Here is a 26,949-nt window from a genome sequence, read left to right on the forward strand (position 1 = left end):
TAGTCTTTGCAACTTTACAGATCTTCTTTATGCACCAAGAGCTTGTAACACTCCAAAGAGAAAGGAAAAATTGAAATCGCATCATATGACTCCTTTAAAGATTTCTATTTCAAACAAATACTGTTGTTTGTGAACTTTCTATTCATCAAAAAATACTGGGGATAAAATCATCAAGGTTTCCACAAAAATTCAGATTTGCCATCATAGAGATAAATTACACTTTACAATATATTAGAATAAAAAAAATATTTTAAATTGTAATAACATTTCAAAATATTACTATGTTTACTGTATTGACCGATGCAGGCTTGGTGAGCACAAGAGACTTCTTGCACAAAAAAAAAAACAAAACACTTTTAAACGGTCGTCTAAAAATGAATTATTTTACACAGTCATCAAACACCTTTAATAAGACAACAAGATTCAAATTTCAATTCTTTTCTCTAAATTCACTAAGGCTAAGTTGTGTCTTTGGTGTTAATGGGTTACCAGTGTTTTATGTTACTCCTCATGATGTGGCGTTTGTGGAGGCTGGGTTAAAATCCTGAATAAAACAGAAAAGACTGTTCTTGTGTAAAAACTTACCCCAGCTCCAGAGTTTGCCCTCTGTGGTGATGATGAGACTGTGGGCAGCACAGGGTCCAGACACCACACAGCTAACCTGGACATCATTGAGACATCCATAGCGATGGGGGCCCCACAGATTCTGCCCAAGGTTCCTGTAAGCAGCTGTAAAAACACACACAGACACACATGAAAAGTTTATCAAAGTTGAAGATTCTATAAATGACTACAACCCACACACTTCCTCTTTCTTATTTTAAGTGTGAAGTTGATTTTTGCACCTGGCCGATTTGTCTCATGTTTTCTGCATGAGATGCTGGTGGTGTCTCTCAAAATTTCCCTACTCTGAAGTTCAAAATATGATTGTTATCAGTTATTGCAACTTAAATCGAATTTAACTCACATAGAAGTGTAAATTCACTGCAGTACATTCAGTCAGCGTGTACTTAAAATAGTTTTTTTTTATTAATGTTTTTGTTCATGAATGTTTCTACATCAAATAAATGCTGTTCTTTTGAACATTCTATTGATCAAGGAATCCTGAAAAAATAAATACAAAAATATTAGCAGCACAATGTTTTTTTTAAATTAGATAATATTAAGAAATGTTTCTTGAGCACCAAATCAGCATTTTAGAATTATTTCTGAAGGACCATGTGAGTCTGTAATAACAATAATAAATCATATTTGAAAACATATTAAAATAGAAAACAGTAAGCAAATAATATTTCACAATATTACTGTTTTTACTGTACTGTTGATCAAATAATTGCAGCCTTGGTCAGCTTAAGAGAGCGTACCGACCCCAATATTTTTTTGACAGTAGTGTATATAAGTTCACATAAAAAATTAGTTTCTATATTTTGGTGAGATAATATATTATCTAGCTGATACATTTATTTTCACTTTGTTTTGATATTTGCTTTCATATAACAGCACTGTCAGGTCTGTCTTGCCCATGCCAGCAGCCACCACTTAATCTTAAACTGCCAGGTGCTCTTCACAGATGGTCTGTCCAAGACCAGAAACAGTGCTTAACTACATCTTCAAGAGAAATCCAAAGTGCAAACTAAAGTACGAATTAAATTCTGGTCTCACAATGTCTCATTAACAGATTATCACAGGTGACTCACTCGGGCGAGAGTACTCTCCTAACGCCTCTAAAACTATACCGTAACCCAGATTTCTCTGGCTCACGCGTGACCATACCTTGCTGTTTTGGCACTTCTTTTCTGCCAATCAGGTCCCAGTTGGTGGCTCCAAAAATGAGCAACTGACCTTTGACTTTGGGAACCTCGAGTTTCTGCACAACAGAAAAAGCAAGAAATCTATCAACAATCCATTAATACGGTTTTCAAACTAAGCTCCAGAGACCCCTAGGGGGTACTTGGGTGTCCATGTAAAAATAAATAAATAGAAAAATAAAATAAACAAAAAATACATTTTCATAGCTATCAAAATCAAAGTGTTAGCTTAATAATATCTTTGTAATATCATGCTTACTATTTTTCAAAAAGGGGAAATAAGTCTCCATACATATTAAATATACAGCCGCTTTTATATTTTCAGGGGATCCCTCACAAGTCATATTTTTGGGTCCTTGCCATCAAAAAGTTTGAAAACCCCTGCACTTATTACATGCTGGCGTATAAATATATATAATTTGTGTGTGCATGTGTCTGTATATAGAGTATACAGATACAAAGAAGCAATAAAAGCCAAAATATGTCCTTACAATCTTCTCTTTCACATCATCAGCCACAGTGACCGGCTGCAGACCGGCTTTAGCTGCTGGTTTCCCAGATTTCTTTGTGTTTTCCTGTTCAAAGTCATCAAACTCGTCGTCACTGCTAAACTCCCTGTCCTTTTTCTTTCCACCTCCTCTTTTTCTCTTCAGTCCACCGTTCCCAGACACATCTGTCACCTTCTTGCGTGGCATAGTACAAAATCCTACAATAAAAACAAAAAATGTAGTAAGCGAACAGTTTACTGTTCTGCCTATAATTTGACAGAAAGAAGAATCAAACGAGCCGAAACATGCGATGCGAATGATGAAAAAGTCAATGTGATTCAAAACCCTTGCTGGTTCAAATTTCCAATTATCTCACAGCAAAAGAATCCTTAAGAAAACACGCACAGGCTCTGCGTATTAGTAATGCCAATGTATTATTTCTTCCTATATCTAAAGATTTAAACATAAAGGGTTATGAAAGCTGAGGTCTCGTGCTATGCTAACACACTAGCAGCGCTGTAACAAAAGAATCAGCAGTAACGCGTCTGTCTCACTCAGTCTCCATTTGTTTCTTTGTTATGTTTTATAACGCAGCCACCGGTCAGCCAACTAGCACTGCTCTGCTTTAACCAGACTAGTAACTAAACTATTCACTTACCCACGTGTTCTATCTACCCCGTCCAGTAAAAATAGTCCAAACCATCAACTTATGCCCCAGGAAAGTGCATTTGAACGACATAACATTTACAGATGTGTATGATGCCAACTTAGCCGTGTTAGCATGCTACACTGCATTTACATCCGAAGCCGCAATCATAAACATCGAGGAGAATATCATTACTCACCTGAGTAAAACTTTCCCCTGTCTAATTTAAATGCAAATATCTAAGTTAACGGAATATTGACGCATTAAGTTAAGTGGCTGCGGCTTGGTCTGTTGTGCTGGAAGATGCGATAATTATGTAAATAGATTTCCTGATTCAGATGCTCTACTTATGTCTGTCCGTCTTCCTCGTTTTTTTTTTTTTGATTGATTCGGAACAAAAGACTCGCAGCCTCGCGATCAAACCACGTGGGTGCAGCGCACACTCAGGACTGGATATCGCACACATCTGGCTGCAGAGCTCGCCGAGTTTGTAGTATAAAATCTAGAAAGAAATGCACATTAAACGTAATTTTAAAGTCATTCATGTAGAGGTGCACAGAAAAGTTTCTCTCACTTAAAAAAATGTAAGTGTACCTGTGTTACTTGGAATGAAAGCGTTGAACTCGAGGTCTTTTTTTTCTTCGTTTTTTTACTATGTTAATTTAGGTTCAGAGGTACAATTAAAACACTCTTGTAACTTTCATGGCAGTGAGCGTGTAGTCCACAAAACAAAAACACGAGAGCGAACTACAAATTTGACTAGACTATGTAGTGCCCTCTGCTGAGTTGGAGGACGTATTATACTTAAGATTGAAACAAATGTATCCACCATGGATCGTATTGTTTTTTTATGGCCTGAAAATAATATGCATCTATCCCTACTTCCGACTACAGCTTCTGTTATTCTTACATTGCTTGCAGTCTTGCAAAGCTGTATCCGTTTAAATGAAAGGGTAAAGGGAATTCTGTAGATGGAGTGTGCATGGTAAGTGTGATCATTTATTGTGGCCCAGATAAACACATCCCATATAAAAAAAATGGTTGTGCACCTGTAATAGAAAGTAATGTTTAATATAAAACTGTTGCATGTTAATGAGATGAAAATCAGTATAAGGCATTGACTGTTCCTGATTGAGATACATGTGCACATTAAATGTGGATAAAAGGAAATTTAATTCCATCTGTAATTCTATCAAGTATGTGTACTTGCTTAAAAGCGAACTGTTGGTTTTTATTTTAGCAGTAGATAGCAGATAGCCTATTATTGTTACTCTTTTGAACCATGTTGCATGTTAGGAAACACAATATGGTGCATTTGAACATGGTTTACATGTGAAGAGGTTAGCTGGTTAGACCAAAGGGCATTTAAATTGAGGTCTTCAAGGCAAAAACAATTTTTTATTCTAATAGTCAGAGACAGTGTTCATATAAAGCTAAAATATAACCGAACAAAAACATTGAATGAGGGGGAAAATATAAATAAAATGTGAGATATTAAGCAATATTCAGTGTTTTGCAAGTAATATCATTTTAATGAACTTTTTATTTCCCCTTAATATTACACAGCATTATGTTTTCTGTACATGAGAAGGGAAAAAACCTTTAAATTTAATTAAATATGCTTTAATTTAGCTTGTTGACACAGTAGGAAAATGCATTTTTTCTCAATTTATTTCAATTAACTTCTTGTTTTTAACATGAGTATTGTCTACCTAGCATATTAATGCCCCCTTTTTTCCTCCTATCTATAATGCTGTGTCTCCCCCAGCAGCAGCATGGAACTATTGAAAGAAAAGTTGCTGTTCTGTGATTGGTGGGATTGCAGGCCTGATGATCTGCCATTGGCTGGTTGTTTCTTTGAACATTTGCATACTGAAGGGAGGCTCTATCCTGATGTACCGCAGGGGGAAGGAGTGAGTGAAAAGAAAGGAAAAAGGGAGGGACTGAGGGAAAAGAATAGAGGGAGAAGAGTTTTCATATTCGTGGGAGAAGCTGTGTCAGTTAATGGACTGGGAGTCTCAGAACTTGTTCCTTGACTAAAAGAAACATTTGAAATAAGCTCTTCACAATTGCTGTGCTTTCTGGGGAAGATACAGTGGTATCATCAATTGTAGATTCACAGATGGCTGCACTGCGCAAAGATGGGAGCAGAAATTACAGTGGATTTATATTGATAGTTTGTGATCAATAAGGACAATATCAGAGGGGTGACATTTAAGGGACGTAAAGCCAGGCCTGTGAGTAAGTCTTTCTTTGGGAAAAAAAGAGCTAAAATTCTAGTACTTATATTGTTTTACATATGAAAATCTGACAGTGCAACATAACATCACTGAGGGGGAAGTGAGTGATGAAGCTGTAGATAAAAATAAAAAATCAGATGGAAAAAAATGATTGTGTGTGTAATAATCTGACCATGTTATGCCATCTGATTTATTTACTGAGATTATTGATTCATAAGAAAGTACATACTGTAAATTCACTTAGAGGGAAATTGTTTTGTTCTTTTGTGATATGAAGACTCTATGCTAATTATTTGATACTAATATGATTGATATGAATATACATTTGGCCTCTAATTAAACAAAAACAACATTTTTGGCATTTTTTGTTGTCATGATAGACAAACAGATGGACATAAATAGACTATATTGCCTGGTGGACAATAACAATCAAACAATGCTGTATTTCATCTTTTACTATGGTATATGTGTGACATTTAAAAGGTAATCTGACATGTAGCCTAAATATCAGTTCAGTGCTAAAGCTAATCTGAGAGCAGATTCATGGTCTGTCCTTCAGCCTTACCTCCCAGTGGTTTAATATGAACTGACTCACGTGGGATGACCATTTTGAATCAAACCATTCCTGTTGGTAAATTTTTAACCTCAAGGCTACAGTGTTTTATCAGAAAAGCTAGTCTTCCTTTACATTATCAGATCCGCTGTCTAATGCATTGATTAATCGTAAATTTACATAGCAACTCCAGGAAGCGGTGAAGGACATCATTGTAAAAACTGTCTGTGAAAAGAGCGGCCATGGAAAGTTAATATGTGTGGAGGTCCAGATGCCGCTCTCTATTTGTGCCTGTGTCCAAGGTGATGCCTGTGTTATTTATTTGAAAGGAGTTGGTGTGCCATTCATTGGGCCTGCAGCTCTTACCATGTGCTTTAGTCTCAACCATTCAACCTTGCTGTGTCTGTCAAAGTGGGAAATATGCTATTTGCCTTTGTCTATTCACTGGCTTTAACCAGGTCTTGCCACTGCCCTTCCTTCTAGTGAATAATTCAAGCACATTGACCCGCAGCTCTGGGTTATCAAGAAACAAGATGGACAAAAACGCTTGTAAAGATTGGCAGTCACTTTTATCCAAAGTAAATTGTAGTGCATTCAAAGTCAGTATTTGTTTCCTAGGAATCAAAATAATGACCTTGGCATTATTGCTGCCACACTTTATGGGAGGGAAGAGATCTGAAGTGGTTAACAAATTGCTGTCTAATTTTATTATAAATAGTGGTACTGACTCATGTAACTAAACCACTCCTGAAGTTTCTTCATCAGCACATTTCACTGTATCGCCCTCTGGTCATTCCTCTCGGTTGAGTTGTGTTGTTCTTCTGACACAGGCTGAGAGTCTTTCCCAGTAAATGTAGGAGGAGATATTGTGCAAGGATTCAGCTGGTAAGGCAAGCCCGGATCTGCCACACACTGTTGAGGAATTTAACATTTTCACCCAGTCTCCTTTAGTAACCTTTGATGTCCATGAAAAACATAAGAAAAACTTTAATTACAGTAAAAGTCATATTTCACTGATATCCAGAGGTGTGGTGTTAGTTACGCTACAGTTTAAAGACATTATGTTTCACTAGAACATCCTGTGTGTTTAGGGACATTGAATTGAACATTTTAGAGTGTGTGTGTGTTGACACAAAGCTTTTCTCTTTTTACAGGAGTGCATATATGACTGTATATTAACGTCATGGCATCTCCACAGTCTCTTAACCCTCCTGAAAAAGGTTAGTACATGGATCATGCTGCTTATTGTTTTCTGGATGTATTAGATCTTTAAAATGTAATTAACATCAATTGATTAATTAAAAGAGAGAGGACCCATGCAGACCAAGTTATTTTAATATTATTTATATACAACTGTAGCATTTATTTATATTTTGAATTAGTTTATTTTATATTTTTAGGTTTCATTTTCATTTTAGTTTGTTTTAGTAATGTATAATTTTTAGTTTTTGAAATTGTATCGCTTTAACTTTAGTATTTTTAGTGCTTTCATTTGAATTAAGTTATTTTATTTTATTAAATTATCAAAAACACTATTAGTTTTAGTTAACAACTCTACTGCAGGACCTTATGACTTTGTGCTACTGTCAATAAGTCTCTTAAAATATGAACTCATTTGACCTTTTTATAATAAGGTAAAGTTAGTTCAGGTTGTAAAATGTCATAGGGTGCGAATCCCCAAAAAAGTAAAAATAAATAAATAAAGGTATTTATGAATTAATCATTTATCATATTATCACACATTTGTGGTATGTGTTATCAGAGGGAGGGCATTTTGGCTTTTAGCTTGTGAGTTTTGTAATGGTCCTTTAATTATTACACCAAATTAAATTTTTTATTAAACTTTTTAAAACTTTTGTTAAAATGGTATACAAGTTTTTCAAAACCATATGAAATCAACATGAATACATTAGGAACTTGACACCTGCGTTTTAAACTAGATTTGTAGCAGATTTTATGTATTGTGGACACTCTTATACGTCATTAACCCACATACTACAGAGTTCCTACGGGGTTTGGAAAAGTATGGAATTTGATTTAAGTAATTTCCAGGTCTGGAAAAGTATGGAAAAAAGAAAGCAGAGTATGGACAAATATTTGCATTTCCAGACTTTTGCCCCTATTTAGTTTTTTTTATAATAGAAATGTAAGAATTGAATGAAAATAAGTTTATCATACAAGAAGTGGCAGCTGTTTAGTGATTCTTTAGTGCAAGATGCACTTTTTAATTTAGCATTTTGGGTTCTTCTCACAATATTCTTAGCACCATATTACATAGCCTCAAGGACCTTTGTAAAAATAAAAAATATACTGACTTTTATGTGCGCACGAGAAACCATTACACTTAGCATATAGGACAATGCATTTTGAGCCACCTATTATGCCATCAGCCCATTTCGCGGTGTGGTTTTTTGGCCGCCACAGAATATGCGTTAAAGAGACCTAAGGCCTTGAAATATGACATACTGTCCTAAGCCACATTTTGAACACTTTTTTTACAAAACCACTCTTTTTTTATTGACTCTTGAACTTGGTAAATAGGACAATGCACAAAGCCATATTATGCCATCAGCCCATTTCGTGTCATGGTTTTTCCGCCGCCGCAGAGGCTAAATTGGACATTAGGCCTTGATATTAGAGGTACTACGATAAGGAAAGCCGAATTTTGATGTGCATCCATGCTCTTGCTTTATTTATAGCAAGATGGCAGTGATGCTCAAAGGAAATGGGTTATATATAACTAGAAATTGTGTAAGCGTCCAAAATTTCCCATGCACATGTGAATAGTTTCTCGAGGGCACAAAAAAGTTTCTTGTGTGCATGAAAAAGTCTGTTTTTTTATTATTTTTATTTTATTTTAAGGTCTCTGTATGTTCTCTCGTATGTTTCTATCACTTCAAGAATATTAATGAAAAAAAACCTGAAAAAATAAAAATATTTATAGATGACTGTAATATATACCAAATATAAAGCTGAAAATAGTTTTGTATGAACCATTTATGTTAAATATGGGCCAAAAATCTAGAGCCCGACCGATATGGGTTTTTTGGGGCCAATCCTGATATTAGGGAGTAAAAAAAGATCGATATCGATATATAGGCCGATATTCTTTGTGTAAGCTATATAACAGTACAGTATAGTCAAAAGTTTGGACACACTTCCCATTCGTGTGTGCAAACTATTGACTGGTACTGTATATAGAATACAGTATATACATAAACAGAATATATATACATAAACATTTATTTGCAATGATAACTCAAATGTGGTGATCAAACACTTGTGTCACTATGTGACAAATAGGCCAGGGTATTTAACAATTTAACAATAAACTTTATTATTCAAAATGTGTCTGACATCAGTGCACTTAACAGTAAACTTCTCTTATTATAAATAACTTAAAAAACACAAATAGAACAAAATATATATATAACTTGAATTAAGAAAATAAACAAGGTAACTGTGTAGGGCAAGCAAGCTATACTGCCAAACCAACAGGGGCAGGTTTATGCAGGAAGCACAGCTTTTCCAAATGTAAACATCTAAAATGAATAAATAATAATAATAATGAATAATATTTTTTCACAAATTCTGTGTTGTGTATTTTCTGGTAATCAAATGAACATGCAGAACATGAGGATTTGTATTTAAAATAGTCTTTTTCAGTTTAATATTCACAGACACTAGTCTATATCGCGATTTGATTTAAGTGTACTGATTCTGCAATTCCGTCTGCGTTTTCCACATAGCGGAAATCACAGGGCCCTACTAATAGCAAACGAGTATGATAAGCTCATTGTGAGAGTAAAAGACGAGGACATTGTTTATTTACTTTATAGCATTGAGTCTCACCAACTAGGTGACAACGTAGTGTTAAATCACCATTCAATAGAATCAAGCCACCACCGCACTGCCGTCTATTGGACTGCAGAAAAATACTAACTTTTCAATCTGCTATGTTACTGACTTTACTGACAAACTATGCTGACACACCATGTCTACACTGGACGCGACAAAGCGACTGTTGAAAATCATTTGTACTTTGTGTCAGTACGTCATAAATAGAACGATGCATCAGTTTACTGTCGGGATTTGTCGTGTCACTTCGAGCCGCATCCAGTGTAGACAGCATCACTGATTATAATAGGTTCTATTGTATTTTGTCGCACTGTGCCATTCGCGTCCGGTGTAGACACCCAGTTAGGAAATGTGATGTGACTGATGTGATAAGCATGAGTTCTGGGCCACGGCGTGGCCGGTATAAACACAAGCATTGACTGAGTGGCCGCGATCAGCTCCGGGGGCCGTGGAGCCGTATGAGCCGCAGAAGCGTGTCGTGATGCGCAGATCAGCTCTAACGCCACTGAATCTGCTGTTAAAAATGAGCCATCCATTCATCATATCATCATGCAAAACTAAGAATTAGAATCATAGTAATGTGATGATTAAATATAGGTGCGGTGGGTGGCGGGCGGATAATTTATTTGAAGTTGCGGACTCGGGTGAAGTTTGAGCTCACCCACTCATCTCTACACTGACCTGAGTCGCCAGTAGCAAACAATGGAGCAAGCTCTGCTGGACAAACTAAGTAATTACACCATTTAGAAGCATTTCATCTGCGTTATATGTTCTGTAAAAAAAATAATTTCATATCGGCGGCATATTCGCCGATACCGATATATCAGCGACAGGCTCATATCGGCCGATAATATCGGCAAAACGATATATCGGTCGGGCTCTAATTAAGCCGCAGAAGCGTGTCGTGATGCGCAGATCAGCTCTAACGCCACTGAATCTGCTGTTAAAAATGAGCCATCCATTCATCATATCATCATGCAAAACTAAGAATTAGAATCATTGTAATGTGATGATTAAATATAGGTGCGGTGGGTGGCGGGCGGATAATTTATTTGAAGTTGCGGACTCGGGTGAAGTTTGAGCTCACCCACTCATCTCTACACTGACCTGAGTCGCCAGTAGCAAACAATGGAGCAAGCTCTGCTGGACAAACTAAGTAATTACACCATTTAGAAGCATTTCATCTGCGTTATATGTTCTGTAAAAAAAATGTTCATATCGGTGGCATATTCGCGATACCGATATATCTGTGACAGGCTCATATCGGCCGATAATATCGGCAAAACGCTATATCGGTCGGGCTCTACAAAAATCTACTGAGAGGTTTGGAAATTTGAGTCTGGAAAAGTATGGAATTTTGAAGTGGAAAATGTGTAGGAACCCTGATACTATGATTCAAATTCAAATCTTCCGAGCCCAGTGGGGCTCAGTCATGATTTGCTAGTCCTGCCAAGATGTTTGAGGAGGTGCGTCATGTGACATCACTGTTCACTGCACTCTGGTATAAACAAGGCCCAAACAAAGGGTAGCTGTGCATGACACATTAGGGTGCGTGCTTTTCAAAAAAAGAGAAACCATAATGACAGCGTATGAGCTGTTAATGACCCATGCACGTCACTTGTTCTGGTATATTACAGAACAGTACAGTGTGTAAAACTCTGAAACAGTTACCCAGTTGAGGGAATACAGCATTACCCTCTTACTCTCCAGAGAGCTTGTGAAACTGCTTGAGGGCTCGGCAGTGCTCAAGGTAACTGACCATATGCTGCAGCTGAGCAATCCTTACACCATATGCCACCTGCTCTTGACACACAACTATTCTGCAGCCATGGAGACTGCTTGCATGAGACAATCGCTTAAATTTCTAGTTTCACCCAAAATCCACCTGGCCGGGTCTAAGAGGTTCTCGTACTTTTGCTGGAGTGAGGGGGATGAAGACAAGAGCCACGGTAAACGTTGTTTTGTTGGTTTAGTGATTGTTGAAGGGAATAGAGCGCCTGAGCACTGCATGATTACTGACCTTTAGAGCCATTTTCAAGTCATCTGAGCTTATATTGACTTGAGTAACTGATTTGTGTTATTTTATAAGGTAAATATGCACCATGGAAAAATTGGAGGGAACTTAAATCGGAGAAATTTCAAACAGAAATGTGAGCATAGAAATTTCTCCTTTGTTGCTGATTTTCTCAACCCACTTTCTAAGAGCAAGTGAAAACATTTACTAGTATGAAGTACTCTCAGTTGAGTATTCTCTATAGAGACCATATGGTCACATGTGTAATCCTGCTCATCACATGATCTGTTTTTCTCTGTCCAGTGCAGAAGTGTCTGTAAGCTCTATTCCTGTGCTTTGGCTTCTTTGCAAAATGTAACGTTCCAAAAGCTGTTTAGAAATTGCCAAAAAGGGATGTCATGTTTTGCTGCTTAACTTGACTCTGTAGTTTACAACAAAAGTTATATGCTGTCATTACTCTATTACTTTTGGATTCAGTTAACAACTCACCCACACTCCTACTTTTGGTGCATGTAACAGATTGTTTTCATCTGTATTATTTTGTCCATCTGTTCAATGTTTGTGGTATGTGTTATCAGAAGGAGGGCATTTTGGCTTTTAGCTTGTGAGTTTTGGGTGTTTTCCGAACAAATCTGATGACTCACAAAGGGTTTTGTCTCCAATGGTATGGTCAAAACATATTTTTGAGCCTCTTCTTTGTAGCTGCTTAGATACAGAACGTGCACTGAATCATAAAGACCTAATGTTTTGTTTGTTGTGTTTATGCTTCTATGCGAAATTGCATTATGCATGCTGATTCAGAATGTTTCACTGCAATCAGTGCACAGCAGGCAGGTCCTAAGGCTTCAACTGTGGCTTAGTGGTTACACTGATAAACACAATGCTCATAAAATAAAATAGATATACAGGGTTATTCTTTATTCTTAAAATCTATTTTAATAATATTTCCAAATCCACATTTGTAGTAATGTACAATGAGGCTTAGGATTTGGTTCTTTTTTTGAAGAAACAGCCAGAATAACCTAGTAATTATATAGCAGTGCTTACAAAATGCTCAGATCACACTATCAAATAGAAAAACTCAAACAGTCTCTCAGAACATGCTATCAACTACATAGCAATGCTTAAAGGGGTCCTATTATGCTCTTTTACAAAGTCTTGATTTTGTTTTGGGGGTGTACTAAAACATGCTCTCATGCTTGGTGGTTCGAAAAACGCATTATTTTTCTCATAATTTACATTATTAAAATACCTTTCTCCCCAGCCTGGCACAAACGGCTCGATTAGTTCCGGCTTTGATGAAGGTCCGCCTTCCGAAAAACAAAATGTGTTGTGATTGGTTAGCTGTCCCAGTGTGTTGTGATTGGCGAACAGCTTAGACGGTGTTTCAGTACTGCCACGCCCCTTGCTCCGTCTTTCATCAAAAGCGTAGGCACACCGGCGGTGCCGTTCGGCATCTGTCCACGGCGCCCAGCTACGTCATGTTGTACTTGTAAGAATTGGTCTAGACATGCCGAAAATTTGACGCTACAGCACAGCAGCTCTTCTTCGTTTTCTCTGATGCACTAACTCTGCAGCAGCACTTCTTCTTCGTCGTCTCGTCTGATGCACTCACTCAACTAAGCGTTCTAACCACAACCTCGCCCCTCCCCACCCTCCAACCATTCAAATTTCTGTAGGCGTGAATTATTTTTAATGATATTCTAATGGGCTGCTTTGTGATATCACAAAGCCTGGAAAACAAACGCTGTAGTCCAAACGAGCCGTTAGATGTAGTTCTTGAAAAGAGATTTTTTAAAAACGAAATAGCTCCCTTTGTAGTGGACTTTGAGATTTGTGACTTTCTTGATCTTTTTTATGCCCAAACATACACACTACACACTGACTAAAATTTAAAAAGTGAAAAAGCATAATAGGACCCCTTTAAACAACCGGTCAGAACACCATCACCGCACTCAAACAACTGTTCAGAACAACCACTCAGAGCACCTTAAGGCTGGAATACACAACACTTTTAAAATCTGAACAGATAAAAAAAAAAACAAAAAAAAAACTGGGCATCATACACTTACCGACTTTGTAAATAGTCACCGATAAAAAAAACTGACCATCATACACTAAAAGATTGAGGATCATACACAACCAGAGTTAAAAGTTGTTCTGATCACAACAAACTCACTCAGACCATCTTGTCAATCCCATAGCAATGCTTAAACAACTACTCAGAACACACTAGCAATTGCATAGTAATGCTCAAAAAACAACTCAGCAATGTTCAAACAGCCCCCCGCCCCCAGAGCACCCTATAGCAACTATATAGCAACACTCAAAAACACTCAGAACTTCCTTTCAATCACCTAGCAGTGCACAAACAACCACTTAGAACACCCTAGCAACAATCAGAACATCTTAGCAATCCCTTAGCAATCCCATAGCAATGCTTAAACAACACTTAGAACATGCTAGCAACTGCACAGTAATGCTCAAACAACCACTCTGAACAACATAGCAACGCTTAAACAGCCACCCAGAACACCTTAGCAGCTACCTAGCAAACACTCCCAAAAAAAACAAAAAACACTCAAAACTCCCTTTCAATCTCTGAACACAACCACATAGTAACACTCAAATAACCACCCTAAAACTCCCAAGTACCACCTACCTAGCAACACTCAAACAACCACCCAGAACACAGTAGCAACCATAAATAGATGCCAGAAGTCGTCTGCCATATTGGACTAGTCAAAGCTGCGTCATGAACACTTCCGTTGTACTGTGTGTCTTCATTCGTAGTTATACGCATGTATGCAATCAGTCCATAGCTTTTTACAGTTCATAGGTTTATACAATCACAGGCTGTACAATTTTGTGGCATCTTGGAAAACTTGTTTTTTACTGTGAGTGATGACGCGTTGACTTTTCCAAGATGGCGGATGCGTCAACGTCTCTGGAGTGGTCAAATGTGGCATCTATGTATACGTGTCTATGGTAGCAACTGCATAGAAATGCCATGGCAAACACCCACAACAGCCTAGCGTTGTGGTGATGAGATTTGCCCGGACTAGCACTATTCACAGTTCTTCAGAAAATGTAAATATATGGTTCTTATCCTTTTTATATCATTTAAAAATGAATCTTTATTATTTCAGAGTCCATGGTCACTGCTGTGACTCAGAAGGCCCAGGAGGAGGAAGAAGAGGATGATGAAGATGAGGAAACTGGCGAGAAGTTTGAGTTTGATGACAGCGAAGACGAGCAGAATACAGTGGAGAACTCTGTTGAGACTAAAGAGTCAGGAACTCCTCATGAGGAAGCTGAGCATTCAGAGAATACTAATGGTACCACTGCCACAAATGCACTTTATTGTCAAGCTGTGAAACATGTCGCACACCATAATCAGCAGGCAGTAAACGGAGGGACCCCTGCTGGTCTGGAGGACCAAAATATCCCCACACATCCTCGCACAACATACCCAGGTTGGTCTGCGGTATGTGTTAGTCTAGTCACATAGTTTTTATGTATATCGTATATTAGATCACCTCACTGATTCATGAAACATGGGATAAAACTCATTTTTGTAACTTATTTTGTCCCTGCACCCACGAATCGGTGATCTGTTTGTTAGAAAATTAAAAATGAAACATACGTTCTGTTCTCCCTGCAGAGATGGTGGCCAGACAATCTCCTGATGGGTAAGAATGTTTGTGTGACAGATTTACACCTTATGTGTTATGCCTCAAACATTTTCCACTTGAACATCTTGATCCTTATTATTCCTACAGGATGTCATTCATAGAGACATCATAAATCTTTATTGGCTTACTGTTTGAGGTGTTTGTCGCCCAAAGGACTCTATTATCCATTGTGTCTTAGCTGAATAGTCCTATGGTTGAATATTTACCTTTTAGGTGAACACATTTCTTACTGTATTAGTTATTAAACTACTAGCGCTGGCTCTAGTGACATCTAGTGGTAATGTGATGTGACCATTGCACACAGTGACTGATAAGAATAAACATCGAGGGGCAGCATTTCAATATTTTTGCATTGATGTTTTGTTTTAGGAGTTCCATCTCGGCCGAGCCTCAAGTAGCAGATGAACAAGCAAGCTTTTGGAAAAGAAATAACATTTATGAAGGTATTATACTTATAGAATATCTCTAGTGTTTGTGGTTATAAATGTTGTGAGATAAATCTATTTAAAGCAGTCTACTTGGATTAGATGGACGTCCCAAAATGTGTCACTCCCAGAGTCCAAATACCCAGCCGGCTAGTGACTGACCGTCAGCATTGAAACGTGGTTGAAATAATGCAAGTTTTTGTTTCAATGTTGAAAATATATTGAAACAGTGTTGAAAATGTTGAAAAAAGGCTGACACAAAGTTGTTGAAAAATTCTAACAACATTGAAACAACTTTTAATGGTTGTTGTAAAAAGGTTAACAAAATACTTATAAATCAATGATGAAAGTTTAACTTCATAAATGTAAGATGATGATACAACGTTGCAATATCAACGCTGGTTCCCAAAATGTGTCACTCCCAGTGTCCAAACACCCAGCCGACTAGTGACTGACCTTTAATGTTGAAATGCGGTTAAAATAATGTCAGTTGTTGTTTCAATGTTGAAACTGTGTTGGAAATGTTGAAACAACGTTGAAATAACGTTTAATGCTAGATGTTGTTAAAAAAGGTTATTAGATCAATGTTGAAATTTTAAAAAGACATTGTAAATATGTGTTGATACAACATTACAATATCAACATTGATTCAATTAGTAAAACAGAAACAAAGCTCAGCTGTGATTCAGCCTTCATCCAGACAAACGTTTGGGAATAAATGCTAGCTGGGAAGGCATTTCAGTGCTTAAATCTGACAAATCTGTTTGAAAATGTATCTCCAGGTTCACATTATGGGCCAGAGTGCCGCTATACAGCTATCCAGAAGTCTCCCCACAAACATGCTCAGACAGGTTGGTGGCTCTGGGAAGGGGCTGTGCCATGCCTTCCTGTAAATCCACATTAATGCACAAATCAGCATGGAAATCAGAGATCTGAAAAATAGCAATGACTAATCCAATCCAGACCCACAGGAATCTCACGGGAAAGAAAACAACACACCCATGCCAAATGTCCACACTTGGTTCAGTCTAATAAATCAGATTCTTTGGAGATTTTTCTTGAAAATTCTGTTGCAATCCAGTCAAATAACACAACAAGTGATCATGCAAACAAAATCATACAATGAATATAAAATCCTTTGTCAATATAATTAATTTTCCTAAATTGTGAAATATGCATTGGAAATTTTTTTTATGCATGTTCCAAATACTTAATGTAAACTAACAAAATTACTTGGCATCATTTTGAGAAGTCCTGGTAACGTCAACAATTCAACAGCCATAGTAGAAGTGACTTCAAAGCGGTGTCCCTTGGCTGATAAACAGTCTGTGCTATGTGTGTGCAGCCCCAGTTCACTCTCAGGAATGGTTCAGTGTGGTTTCAGAGCTCACTCTGCGACTGCATAAAGGTACAATCCCCACTCCCTAGGACAGTTGGAATAGCTGTGTCCTTTTTGTATTTGACTGTGATCATATATAGATCTCCTTTTTCTATTACACGGCTCTCTGGAATACTTGATTCTGATTCAGTCCCCACCCTCGGCCATCTGATATTTCCTAATATTCTGTCGCCCATGGCAATACTGTATAATCAGTCTGCTCATACTGGTAACTTAAACCGGCGCTACATTCATGTCTCTCGTATCACAGCAGACTTGCTCTCTCTTGCAAGATGCAACTGGCACCTTCTTTTTTCTCAGTTATTGATTGTATTGATAATTACCTCAGAGGATTTACATTTTTAATATTACTGTAATAGTTGCAGTGTTCGTCTTGCTGCTAAGCTGATTGTTTTGTATGTTATAGTGGACCATTTTAATAGCGGAAACTTTAAGATAATTTTTTTTTTTTATGTCCAAGTACACTACCGTTCAAAGGTTTGGGGTTGGGGCTGATAATAGTTTTGAAAGAAGTCTCTTATGCTCACCATGGCGAGCTTATTTGTTTAATAAAAAATACAGTGCAAGCATTAATATTGTGAAATAGAAGTAGAAATTGAAAGATAAATATTTGTAACATTATACATGTCTATGTTGTCACTTTTGATCAATTTAATGCATCCTTGCTAAATAAAAGTATTAATTTCTTAAAAAAAAAAATGGTAACACTTTACAATAAGGTTCCATTAGTTAATGTTAGTTAATGTATAAAGTACATTTATTACAGTATTTATTCATCTTTGTTAATGTTAGTTAATGAAAATACAGTCATTCATTGTTAGTTTGTTAATTCACAGTGCATTAACTAGTGTTAACAAGCACAAACTTTGATTTTAATAATGCATTAATAAATGTTGAAATTAACATTAACTAAGATTAATAAATGCTGTAGAAGTATTGGTCATTCTTAGTTCATGTTAACTAAAGTAGTCAACTAATGTTAACTAATGAACCTTATTGTAAAGTGTTACCAAAAAATCTTACTGACCTCAGACTTTTGAATGGTAGTGTATTTATTTATTTGGTCAGTAGCCGTGTAATAATAAGCGGTCTATTTTGGGATAATAACCAGCTGACTGTACGTTATCCCTTACATAGAGCGTAGTTAGATCTGTCTTGGTCCCTTTAAACCCTTTGTTGACCAACATTCAGGAATAATTAGCAACCCAGTCAAGTCTTTTTGTTTCAGACTGTTGGAGTATTTTGGCATCATAGTACTGAAGATTTAGGCTATAGATAGATGTATTGTAGTGCACGGTATTGACACTGTAAATACAGGCTCTTGCTGTGTCATGACTAATAACCAGAACTGGTTTCTACATCCACTCCCTGCTTAGATCTTTGTGTCCCAGTGTATAAACATTTACATATGTGCAACATCACACTGACAATCATTGTCATCTACAAAGCCACATAAAAATATCCCGGGTTCAATGCAAGTAAAGCTATATCAATAACATCTGAGACATGATGTCAATTATTGCAGAAAATCATTTTGAGCCACACGTTGAGAGATTTCTGTGTGCCAGAAATGCAACTGTTTCCCCATAGATTTTTATAATTTTTCACACATTTTTACAAACTGCGAGATAAGAAATGATTTTCTGTGGTAAACAACATGCTACGGTTGCTTAACTTGGGTTTAACCTAGCATATTCCCAGGAAAGTTATTTATATTGTACTCCTTCTCCTAATTAATGTGTTCTCAGAATTTTAAATGATCTCCCTCTGACATCCCAGACAGAAGTCTCGATATATCCTTCAGATATTCAGAGGCCTAAACATTTCACTTTGAGAAATTTTAAGTTCCCATGAGGGAGACTCAGCAGGCGACTTCATTAGGTTAAAAGAGGTTGTCAACAAATCTGTACACACTGTCACAGTACAGACAAGTCTACGTATTGTCAATCCGCCGGTCGTGTAGGAGTATGTTTGTTATTTTGTAGCACTGTTGTCAGAATGCAAGCTCAAATCTAAGTCAAAAGGATTGTAAATGTGCTTTTCTGTGCTAATCAGGGCTGAATTTCTTTGGCACTCAGTTTCTCAACCTGCACTGAGCTCAATACCTCGCTGAAGCTCTGGTGAATGATTATCAAATGATGTTTGCAGTTACTTGTGCTTCAAATTAGATGCTAAACCCAATGTCCAGCCCACTTAAAATAGTATCCTATCCTTTTTCTTTTGTTATTCGTGCTTAGAATATGCTCAAACATCTATCAAACACTTCTATTAGGAGTCTCTTATTTATGTAATAAAGTGTATTTAGAAGTTTTTGTTGTCACTATATGAATGACACTCTAGGTCTCTCTCCCCAAGGGAAAGCCGTTCCTGAATCAGATGAAAATTTACCCTCTGAACAACTAAAGGAGAACTCCGCTCCTCCTGCACGCTCGGAGGTCATCTACGATGATGTGCCTTGTGAAAACATCATGCCACCAGATGCAGGTCAGTGTCTGACTATGGGCATCATCTGTCCAGATCAGTAATGTCATCACCCATAGGGAAATTCTTACTTGGGAGCTATTGAATATCTCAAATGTTTCTTCAAGATAGCAGAAATGGAGGGCATTTTATTTATTTATTTATTTAAAGTTTTTCTCATAATCTCATTACGTTTCTACTCTGTACTCTACCATTGTACTGTGGTAAAATGAAGGAATTTTCTGCATTGATTTTTCATTATTTTGAATTATACATTACACTGTGTTGTGTTTTAGGGTTGAAGGAAATATCCGTAACCTTAACATAAAAGGTACGGGTAATTTTCTGCCAGGGCATTATCTGTTTTTCTACTGATTAGATGACCGATGTAGAGTTTCAAAAATGTTCCGAACAGTGAATAGATTTGCCAAGATATCAATGTTTACAACCGAGAATCAGATTTCAAACATTTCCATTTCCAAAATTACCAAAGTCAAACTATCTGGCCTGTTATATCTGCATTAAAAAATTTACATGAATGCTCTAAGGAAGGTGAGCCTGAGGAAGGTAGCCAGCCTGGGCCATTGAACAGGGTAGTTGAACCCACTAGGGGCATCCATGAGTTATGAGGAGGCCATGAGAAAAAAATGCGGGTGGTAATAAAGTGCAAACTCCAAGCAATAAAATTTCCCTTGAGCAATAATTCTACAAGAAGTACATTCACATTGCAGGCAAAGATTTATTTTCACCCTGTAGTAACTTGCCTGTACCAACCAACACACCTATGTTTCCGGTTTAGATGTATCTTGACTCAGGACATCTTATACTTCCTCCTACCTCATACAATTTTTTCTTGATTATTTTTCAGAGGATGATGTGATCTATGAGGAGGTTCAGAGGTCTGGCGAGCCCGGGCTGATAGACAACGGCTGGGGCTCCAGTGAGTTTGAGAGTTACGATGAGCAGTCAGACAGCGAGACCAAGCAGCCCACTCGCAATAAGGTACAATCCACTGCCCATTTATTATCAACACTTTCTAAATAAGTAATAAAATGAATAAATGAGATGTTGTGCATTGTTGAAGGGTGGTAGTATAAAATGACTAACAAAAGTCAAAAGCAATGCTGCCCAGCATTAGCTCAGCCGGTGGTGTGTGTTTAGAGGCGGGGCTACTGATTTGTGTGACCAGTGGCAGATAGGAGCTGTTTGAAACCTGTTTGAAAACAATCATTATTTATGCTAATTCTGTTCAGTGATGCTAGTAGAGCAGAAATTACACACTTCAACTTTAAAAAAGGAAAGGATTTTTTTGGCACTCGGTTTCTTTCAGTTCTCCTTCCTTGCTGGGTTTACCCTGTTCCTGTTCTTAGTTAATGTCTGTTGATGCATGCCCGAGAGGTCTTAATCCGCAGATGTTGCACGTCATGCATGAAAACAGGTACAGAAAGCCTTAACTAGACTAACCAGACTTGGCCTTATGCAGTCTGAACTTGGGTACTTCTGTTTAAGGAAGAATTTGTGAGTAGTAGAGCAGTTTAAGTGTGATATTTTAGTACCGTGAACCGAGACAGACAATCTCTGAGGCTAAATCTCTGGTCTTCTTCACGCTGTTATGTCTGTCTTCAGTTCCCACTGTTGTTGGCCTTGATGTTATCGCTGTCTGCCTGTGTTTGTCACACTCTCAATCTCATTATTTTCCTCCTTCTCCCCTCTTTATTGCCATCTTTCTTTATGCACTGATATATTTCAACCCCACCCCCCCGTACTGCCCGTGGACATGGCTTTGTGGTAATGGATATAGATTTCCCCAGATGTATGACGTCTGAAGCAATGCTGCGTGCAGACCAGGCGTGAGCTAGCCATGCGGTTAGGGGCTCGAGATGTCGGCCAACTCAAACAAAACTATGACATTAAGGTACATTTATACAGTGGTGGGTGTATGGTAATCACTGATTCTTGAGACATGGGACAAAACGTCAACTTATGAATGACCGTGCTTATATTTTCTGTCATAACTATAATATGTCTACTCCATAAAGGAGTTGTTTTGGATTTTTATAGAATTTTAAGTTTGTCCTATTAGTAGTTAGTAACAACAGACAAACAAAATGGCGCTTGCATTTAAGTAGATGTGTGGTATTCAGTAATAATTCTAAATATATTGTATTTTTTTAAAGAAATACTTTTATTTAGCAGGGATGAAATAAACTGATCAAAAGTGACAGAAAACGTTTGTAACATTCTAAATGTCCTTACTTTTTTTGAATAAATTAACTTTCTATTCATCACAGAATCCTGAAAAAATGCATTATGGTTTCCATAAAAATATTAAGCTGCAAAGCTGTTTTCAGCATTGATAATAAAAATAAATATTTCCTGAGCACCAAATCAGTATATTAGAATGATTTCTGAAAGATCGTGTGACACTGAAGACTGGAGTAATGACTGCTGAGAACTCAGTTTTGCCATTACAGGAATAAATTGCATTTTAAAATATGTTAAAATAGAAAACAGTTATTTTAACTTGTAATAATATTTCAGAATATTACAGTTTAATTGTATTTTTAATTTTGAGAATTGATGAAAATAGGAGACTTCTTTCAAAAACATGACAAGGAAAAATGCACTTGGAAGAAGCATTAACGGAGCTCTGCAGCGTGTTTTGTCTAAGTTTTAAGGATCAGTGTTATATTACACATTAGAATAAATCTAGATTATGTAGATTTAGTTGCAATTTCAACTGTTCACCAAAATTCATATATAGCTAGTAGTTATAGTATTCCATCATGCTAATCATTGTACAGTGGAGACTCAGAGTAATTTTTGTACGATGAAAATGAAACTGTGAAATTCACTGAGTGCTGCAACTGAGCAGAGAGGGACCTTGAGGGTTTGTCCTGGTGCTGCTGAACACACTGATCCACAAACAGGAATTTATCTCTTCTCTTTTAGTTTTGCTGATTCATTTTGTTCCTTGCTGTCATCTTATGCACTTAACCAGTCTCTCTTTCCTCCCGTAGGTTCAACAGCTCATGAAAGCAGCTAGGAATGGCACGAAAGATGGACTGGAAAAGACGAAAATAGCCATGATGCGCAAAGTGTCCTTCCTGAGTAAAAAAGACTGCACAGGTTTGACTTTTTGACTCTCATTTCCTCTTGTTAGTTTCTGGTGGGTTTTTTTCTGACACCTGGTAGGTTACAGTACAGAAACAATACTAGAGACTAGATGCCTCTTTGAAAGTTTTGAATGTTTAAATTATTCTGAGATAGCAAGTGGCATGAATTATTACAGAGCTACAGAATAGTGTTTACCTAGAAGGAGAAGTAAGCCGAGATGGAAGGTATTGGAATAGTATGTGATGCCAGTGGGAAAGAGGAGTTTAACTGTGCTTTTGACTTTCAATGTGCAGATGACATAGAGGAAGATTCTGGATATCTGGATGTGACTGTATCTGAACTCAAACATCCACCACCTCAACTTTCTCCAATGCCAGAAGGGCTCAGTAGCCAACAGGTGCGTGTTTCTATGTACTTATGCGTGAATCAGTCTGCATTACTGTCAGTATCATACTTGCCCTGCTCATTTATGACATATTTACATAAACCACCTTAAAAATATTTGTGATCAGTAAGATTTTTTTCATTTTTGAAAGATATTAACACCTTTATTACTCAAGGATTCATTAAATTGATCAAAAGTGGCATTGTTACAAAAAAATATTTTTCAAATAAATGCTGCTCTTCAGTTTTAAAACTTTCTATTCATCAAAGAATCCTGAAAAAATATATATATGGGTTTTTCGCAAAAATATTAAGCAGCAAAGCTGTTTTCAACATTGATAATAATAATAAGAAATGTTTCTCGAGCACCAAATCAGTGTTGCCATCACATGAATAAATGACTTTTAAAAATATATTAAAATAGAAAACGGCTATGTTAAATTGTATTTATATTTCACTGTATTACTGTTTTTACTGTATTTTACTGTATTTTTACTGCTGCCTTGGTAAGCATAGGAGCATATTAAGCTGCTGGTTTGCTGTCAGTTAACCTAATTGAATTCAAATTCCTACTTTGCATTATTTTGAATGTCACAGGTTGTCAGGCGTCATATTCTTGGCTCTATCATCCAGAGTGAAAGAAGCTACTTAGACTCACTCAAGAGGATCCTGTTGGTCAGTGACACAATCATGACATTACATATGAATGTATTACTAAAAAAGGATTCTGAATGATCACTTTTCTAATAATGCAAGAAACAGAAATATTCCTCAATTTTCTTAATGAAGTGTAAAGGAGGGTACAAGTAGGAATAAAGCACACGGGGAAAATATACCCTGTTAAAAAAATTGCCTAAAGTGTTTTGCTGGTCTTAAACAGTTTAAGCTGGTTAGCCAGCTGGTCCGCCAGCCTGAGCAGCTGACAAGTGTGCAAAACTCCTCTAAAACCATTAAAACGGACCATCCTAACCTTCTTGGACAGGGTGGTTTGCACTTTTTTCAGCAGGGTAAAGACAAAAACAAAATATATTCCTACACCCTTATCTTATTGTGCTGTTTAAGCTGGAAGATTCATTAATTCTATTATGTATTATTTTAAACTGACAAAAACAGTTGTGAATATGTTAATTAAATCAACAGAGAGATAAAACCCAAGCTGAACAATCTGACCAGACTCACTCATACCTACCACCTGAATTATATTTTAGGAATATAAGAAGCCTTTGATGGAGGCGGAGCCGCGGATCCTGAGCTTGAAGAAGATCCAGCCTGTTTTTTATAGGCTAAAGGAGATCCTGCAGTGTCACTCCATGTTTCAGATTGCTCTGGCCTCCCGTGTAGCAGAATGGGATAATACTGAGAAAATCGGAGACCTTTTTGTTGCTTCAGTACGTCTCCTGTTGTTCTACTAAAATGTTCAGTTTGTGGTGTGTTTCACAGTTTTTGGTTTTTATGTTCATTGATTTTTCATTTTTTGCTTTGGTTACAAAAAGCTTAAGATTTGATTGCTTTGCCTCTCATTTTTTCACACTTGTTTTTGATTTAAAACACTGCACAATTGCATAGCATTGATCCAGCTGATTTGTATGGCCACATATATAACCTTCACGTTAAGATGAAGATTTTTGCATGAATAAGGGTTGTCAGATCTGCTTATTAGAGTCAGTTGTACTTTGTAATTCTCTGTATTTATACCCTAGCATGACTCACTTTCTTTTGTTTCTGTGATGAGGGATCTTTGCAGATGGAAAAACGGGACATCCTATAGTCAGCAGTTCTATTTAAAGTGTGCTAATTTCCTCTGCATCATGCAGACTGTGCTCTGCAGCTGAGAACATAATGTTTAAGACAGTTTGATCAGTAAATGCTGAACAATCTTACAACTAGTCACTCCATATTGACAGAAAAATAAATACAAATGCAAGCAAAGTACACTCAAAAAAAAAAAAGGTCCAAAACTCTTACCTGAGTGGTACCGTTTCAAAATAGTAATATCTTTAAAGTTTTTTTACAATTTATGGATAAATAAGGTATAAAGATGTACCTTTTAGCTGCCCCAGTGACAGCTTTGTACCTTTTTTTCCTGGGAGTGTACAGATTACAAAGCATTAAGTCTTGAAGTACATGGATCTTCTGTTATGTCTGAACTGTGGATTGTTATGTCTGCCACTAAGCTGATCGTTGTTTTCAACTCCTCTAGTTTTCCAAGTCAATGGTGCTAGATGTGTACAGCGACTATGTCAACAACTTCACCAATGCTATGGGTCTTATCAAGAAAGCTTGTATGTCCAAGCCAGCATTCCTGGAGTTTCTCAAGGTGAACTTCTCAACATGCTCCTAATTGTTCACTGTTTTGTTTGGGCAAGCAGCACTTACATTTACACTTACAAGTGTAATAATCTAGTTCCATTCTAGTTCCCTGTCATTTCTGACCTGTTTTTGTGTTCTTCTGGGCTGCAGAAAAAGCAGGCTGCCAGTACAGACAGAATCACTCTTTATGGCCTCATGGTCAAACCAATTCAGCGTTTTCCTCAGTTCATACTCCTACTGCAGGTTAGTACTCTGAAAGCTCCAAACACACACACACACACACACACACACACACACACATGTTGGTATTGGTGGTTTACAGGCACTCTCCATAGGCATAAAGGTTTTTAAACTGTACAAACTGTATTTTCTATCGCCCTACACCTAAACCTACCCCTCACAGGAAACTTTGTGCATTTTTAGATTAGTATGTTTTTTAAAGGGGTCCTATTATGCTCTTTTACAAAGTCTTGAATTTGTTTTGGGGGTGTACTAGAACATGCTCTCATGCTTGGTGGTTCGAAAAAAGCATTATTTTTCACATAATTTACATTATTAAAATACCTTTCTCCCCAGTCTGGCACAAACGGCTCGATTAGTTCCGGCTTTGATGAAGGTCCGCCTTCCGAAAAACAAAGGGTGTTGTGATTGGTTAGCTGTCCCAGTGCGTTGTGATTGGCGAACAGCTTAGATGGTGTTTCAGTACTGCCACGCCACTTGCCCCTTCTTTCAACAAAAGCTTTTTGGCGAATCCGGCACTGTACTCCCTCGTGTTGTGGAAGCTGTCCTCAGTAAAATGCGCAGCACACAATAGCAAATTGGGGTTATAATGCTCAGGAACAGAGTTAAAAAATAAATTGCAACCACTGTTTCCTGACATCATCCGCTTTCGGAAGCCCAAACAAAGACGTTTGGGCATGGAGATGAAAAAAAACAGTGTTTCAGGCGGTCGCACACCGGACAAGAAGCGCAGCGTCACGTCGCGCCACGTCTTTAAAATTCAAATACTTTATTTTCTATGAGTGTAGGCACACCGGCGGCGCCGTTCGGCATCTGTCCGCGGCGCCCAGCTACGTCGTGTTGTACTTGTATGAATTGATCTAGACATGCCGTGAGCCGCTTTGTGATATCACAAAGCCCGGAAACCAACGCTGTAGTCCAAATGAGCCGTACGTTGTAGTTCTTGAAAAGAGATTTTTAAAAAACGAAATATCTCACTTTGGAATGGACTTTGAGATTTGTAACTTTCTAGATCTTTTTTATGCCCAAACATACACACTGACTAAAATTAAAAAAGTGAAAAAGCATAATAGGACCCCTTTAAGCCTTTTGAGTTACGGGGACACAGGTAGTGTCCTCATAAACCACCTTCATATTGTAATACCTGTGTCATACCCATGTCATTATACAAATTTGTGTCCTCATAAACCACCCAAACCAGTGCACACACACACACACACACACCAATTATGTTGAAAAGTCAGTACTGAATAAAAAGCTTTCAAAATATTTTTTTTTTTGTCATAATCCTTATTTAAATCACCCAGGTCGA

At 37.3% G+C, this 26,949-nt stretch overlaps 2 protein-coding genes across 4 annotated transcripts in view; one reads left to right on the plus strand and one right to left on the minus strand.

Moving 5' to 3' along the window:
• Window positions 1–3,680, minus strand: part of rcc2 (regulator of chromosome condensation 2) — an 8,333-nt gene extending 4,653 nt beyond the window's left edge. Inside the window, exons 1-4 of one of the 3 annotated variants that reach the window (XM_016484720.1) lie at window positions 3,537–3,680; window positions 2,300–2,514; window positions 1,774–1,867; window positions 586–729 (exon numbers count right to left, since the gene is read on the minus strand). In XM_016484720.1, the coding sequence (XP_016340206.1) occupies window positions 586–729; window positions 1,774–1,867; window positions 2,300–2,503 (442 nt within the window). In that variant the 5' untranslated portion in view covers window positions 2,504–2,514; window positions 3,537–3,680. The other 2 variants (XM_016484718.1, XM_016484719.1) reach the window with 2 other exon arrangements.
• A 1,182-nt stretch (window positions 3,681–4,862) lies between these two features.
• LOC107687400 (rho guanine nucleotide exchange factor 10-like protein) overlaps window positions 4,863–26,949 on the plus strand; it is a 43,806-nt gene continuing 21,719 nt past the window's right edge. The window contains exons 1-15 of the mRNA XM_016484717.1: window positions 4,863–5,183; window positions 6,890–6,955; window positions 14,757–15,083; window positions 15,272–15,299; window positions 15,672–15,745; window positions 16,510–16,578; window positions 17,073–17,135; window positions 19,482–19,610; window positions 20,455–20,588; window positions 22,607–22,715; window positions 22,997–23,100; window positions 23,685–23,762; window positions 24,296–24,475; window positions 25,288–25,404; window positions 25,548–25,640. Of these exons, the coding sequence (XP_016340203.1) occupies window positions 6,919–6,955; window positions 14,757–15,083; window positions 15,272–15,299; window positions 15,672–15,745; window positions 16,510–16,578; window positions 17,073–17,135; window positions 19,482–19,610; window positions 20,455–20,588; window positions 22,607–22,715; window positions 22,997–23,100; window positions 23,685–23,762; window positions 24,296–24,475; window positions 25,288–25,404; window positions 25,548–25,640 (1,542 nt within the window). The 5' untranslated portion in view covers window positions 4,863–5,183; window positions 6,890–6,918. The remainder of the gene's footprint in view (window positions 5,184–6,889; window positions 6,956–14,756; window positions 15,084–15,271; window positions 15,300–15,671; window positions 15,746–16,509; window positions 16,579–17,072; window positions 17,136–19,481; window positions 19,611–20,454; window positions 20,589–22,606; window positions 22,716–22,996; window positions 23,101–23,684; window positions 23,763–24,295; window positions 24,476–25,287; window positions 25,405–25,547; window positions 25,641–26,949) is intronic.

The sequence above is a fragment of the Sinocyclocheilus anshuiensis genome, unplaced genomic scaffold (assembly GCF_001515605.1).
Source record: "Sinocyclocheilus anshuiensis isolate Anshui unplaced genomic scaffold, SAMN03320099.WGS_v1.1 scaffold1114, whole genome shotgun sequence".
Classification (NCBI taxonomy): domain Eukaryota; kingdom Metazoa; phylum Chordata; class Actinopteri; order Cypriniformes; family Cyprinidae; genus Sinocyclocheilus; species Sinocyclocheilus anshuiensis.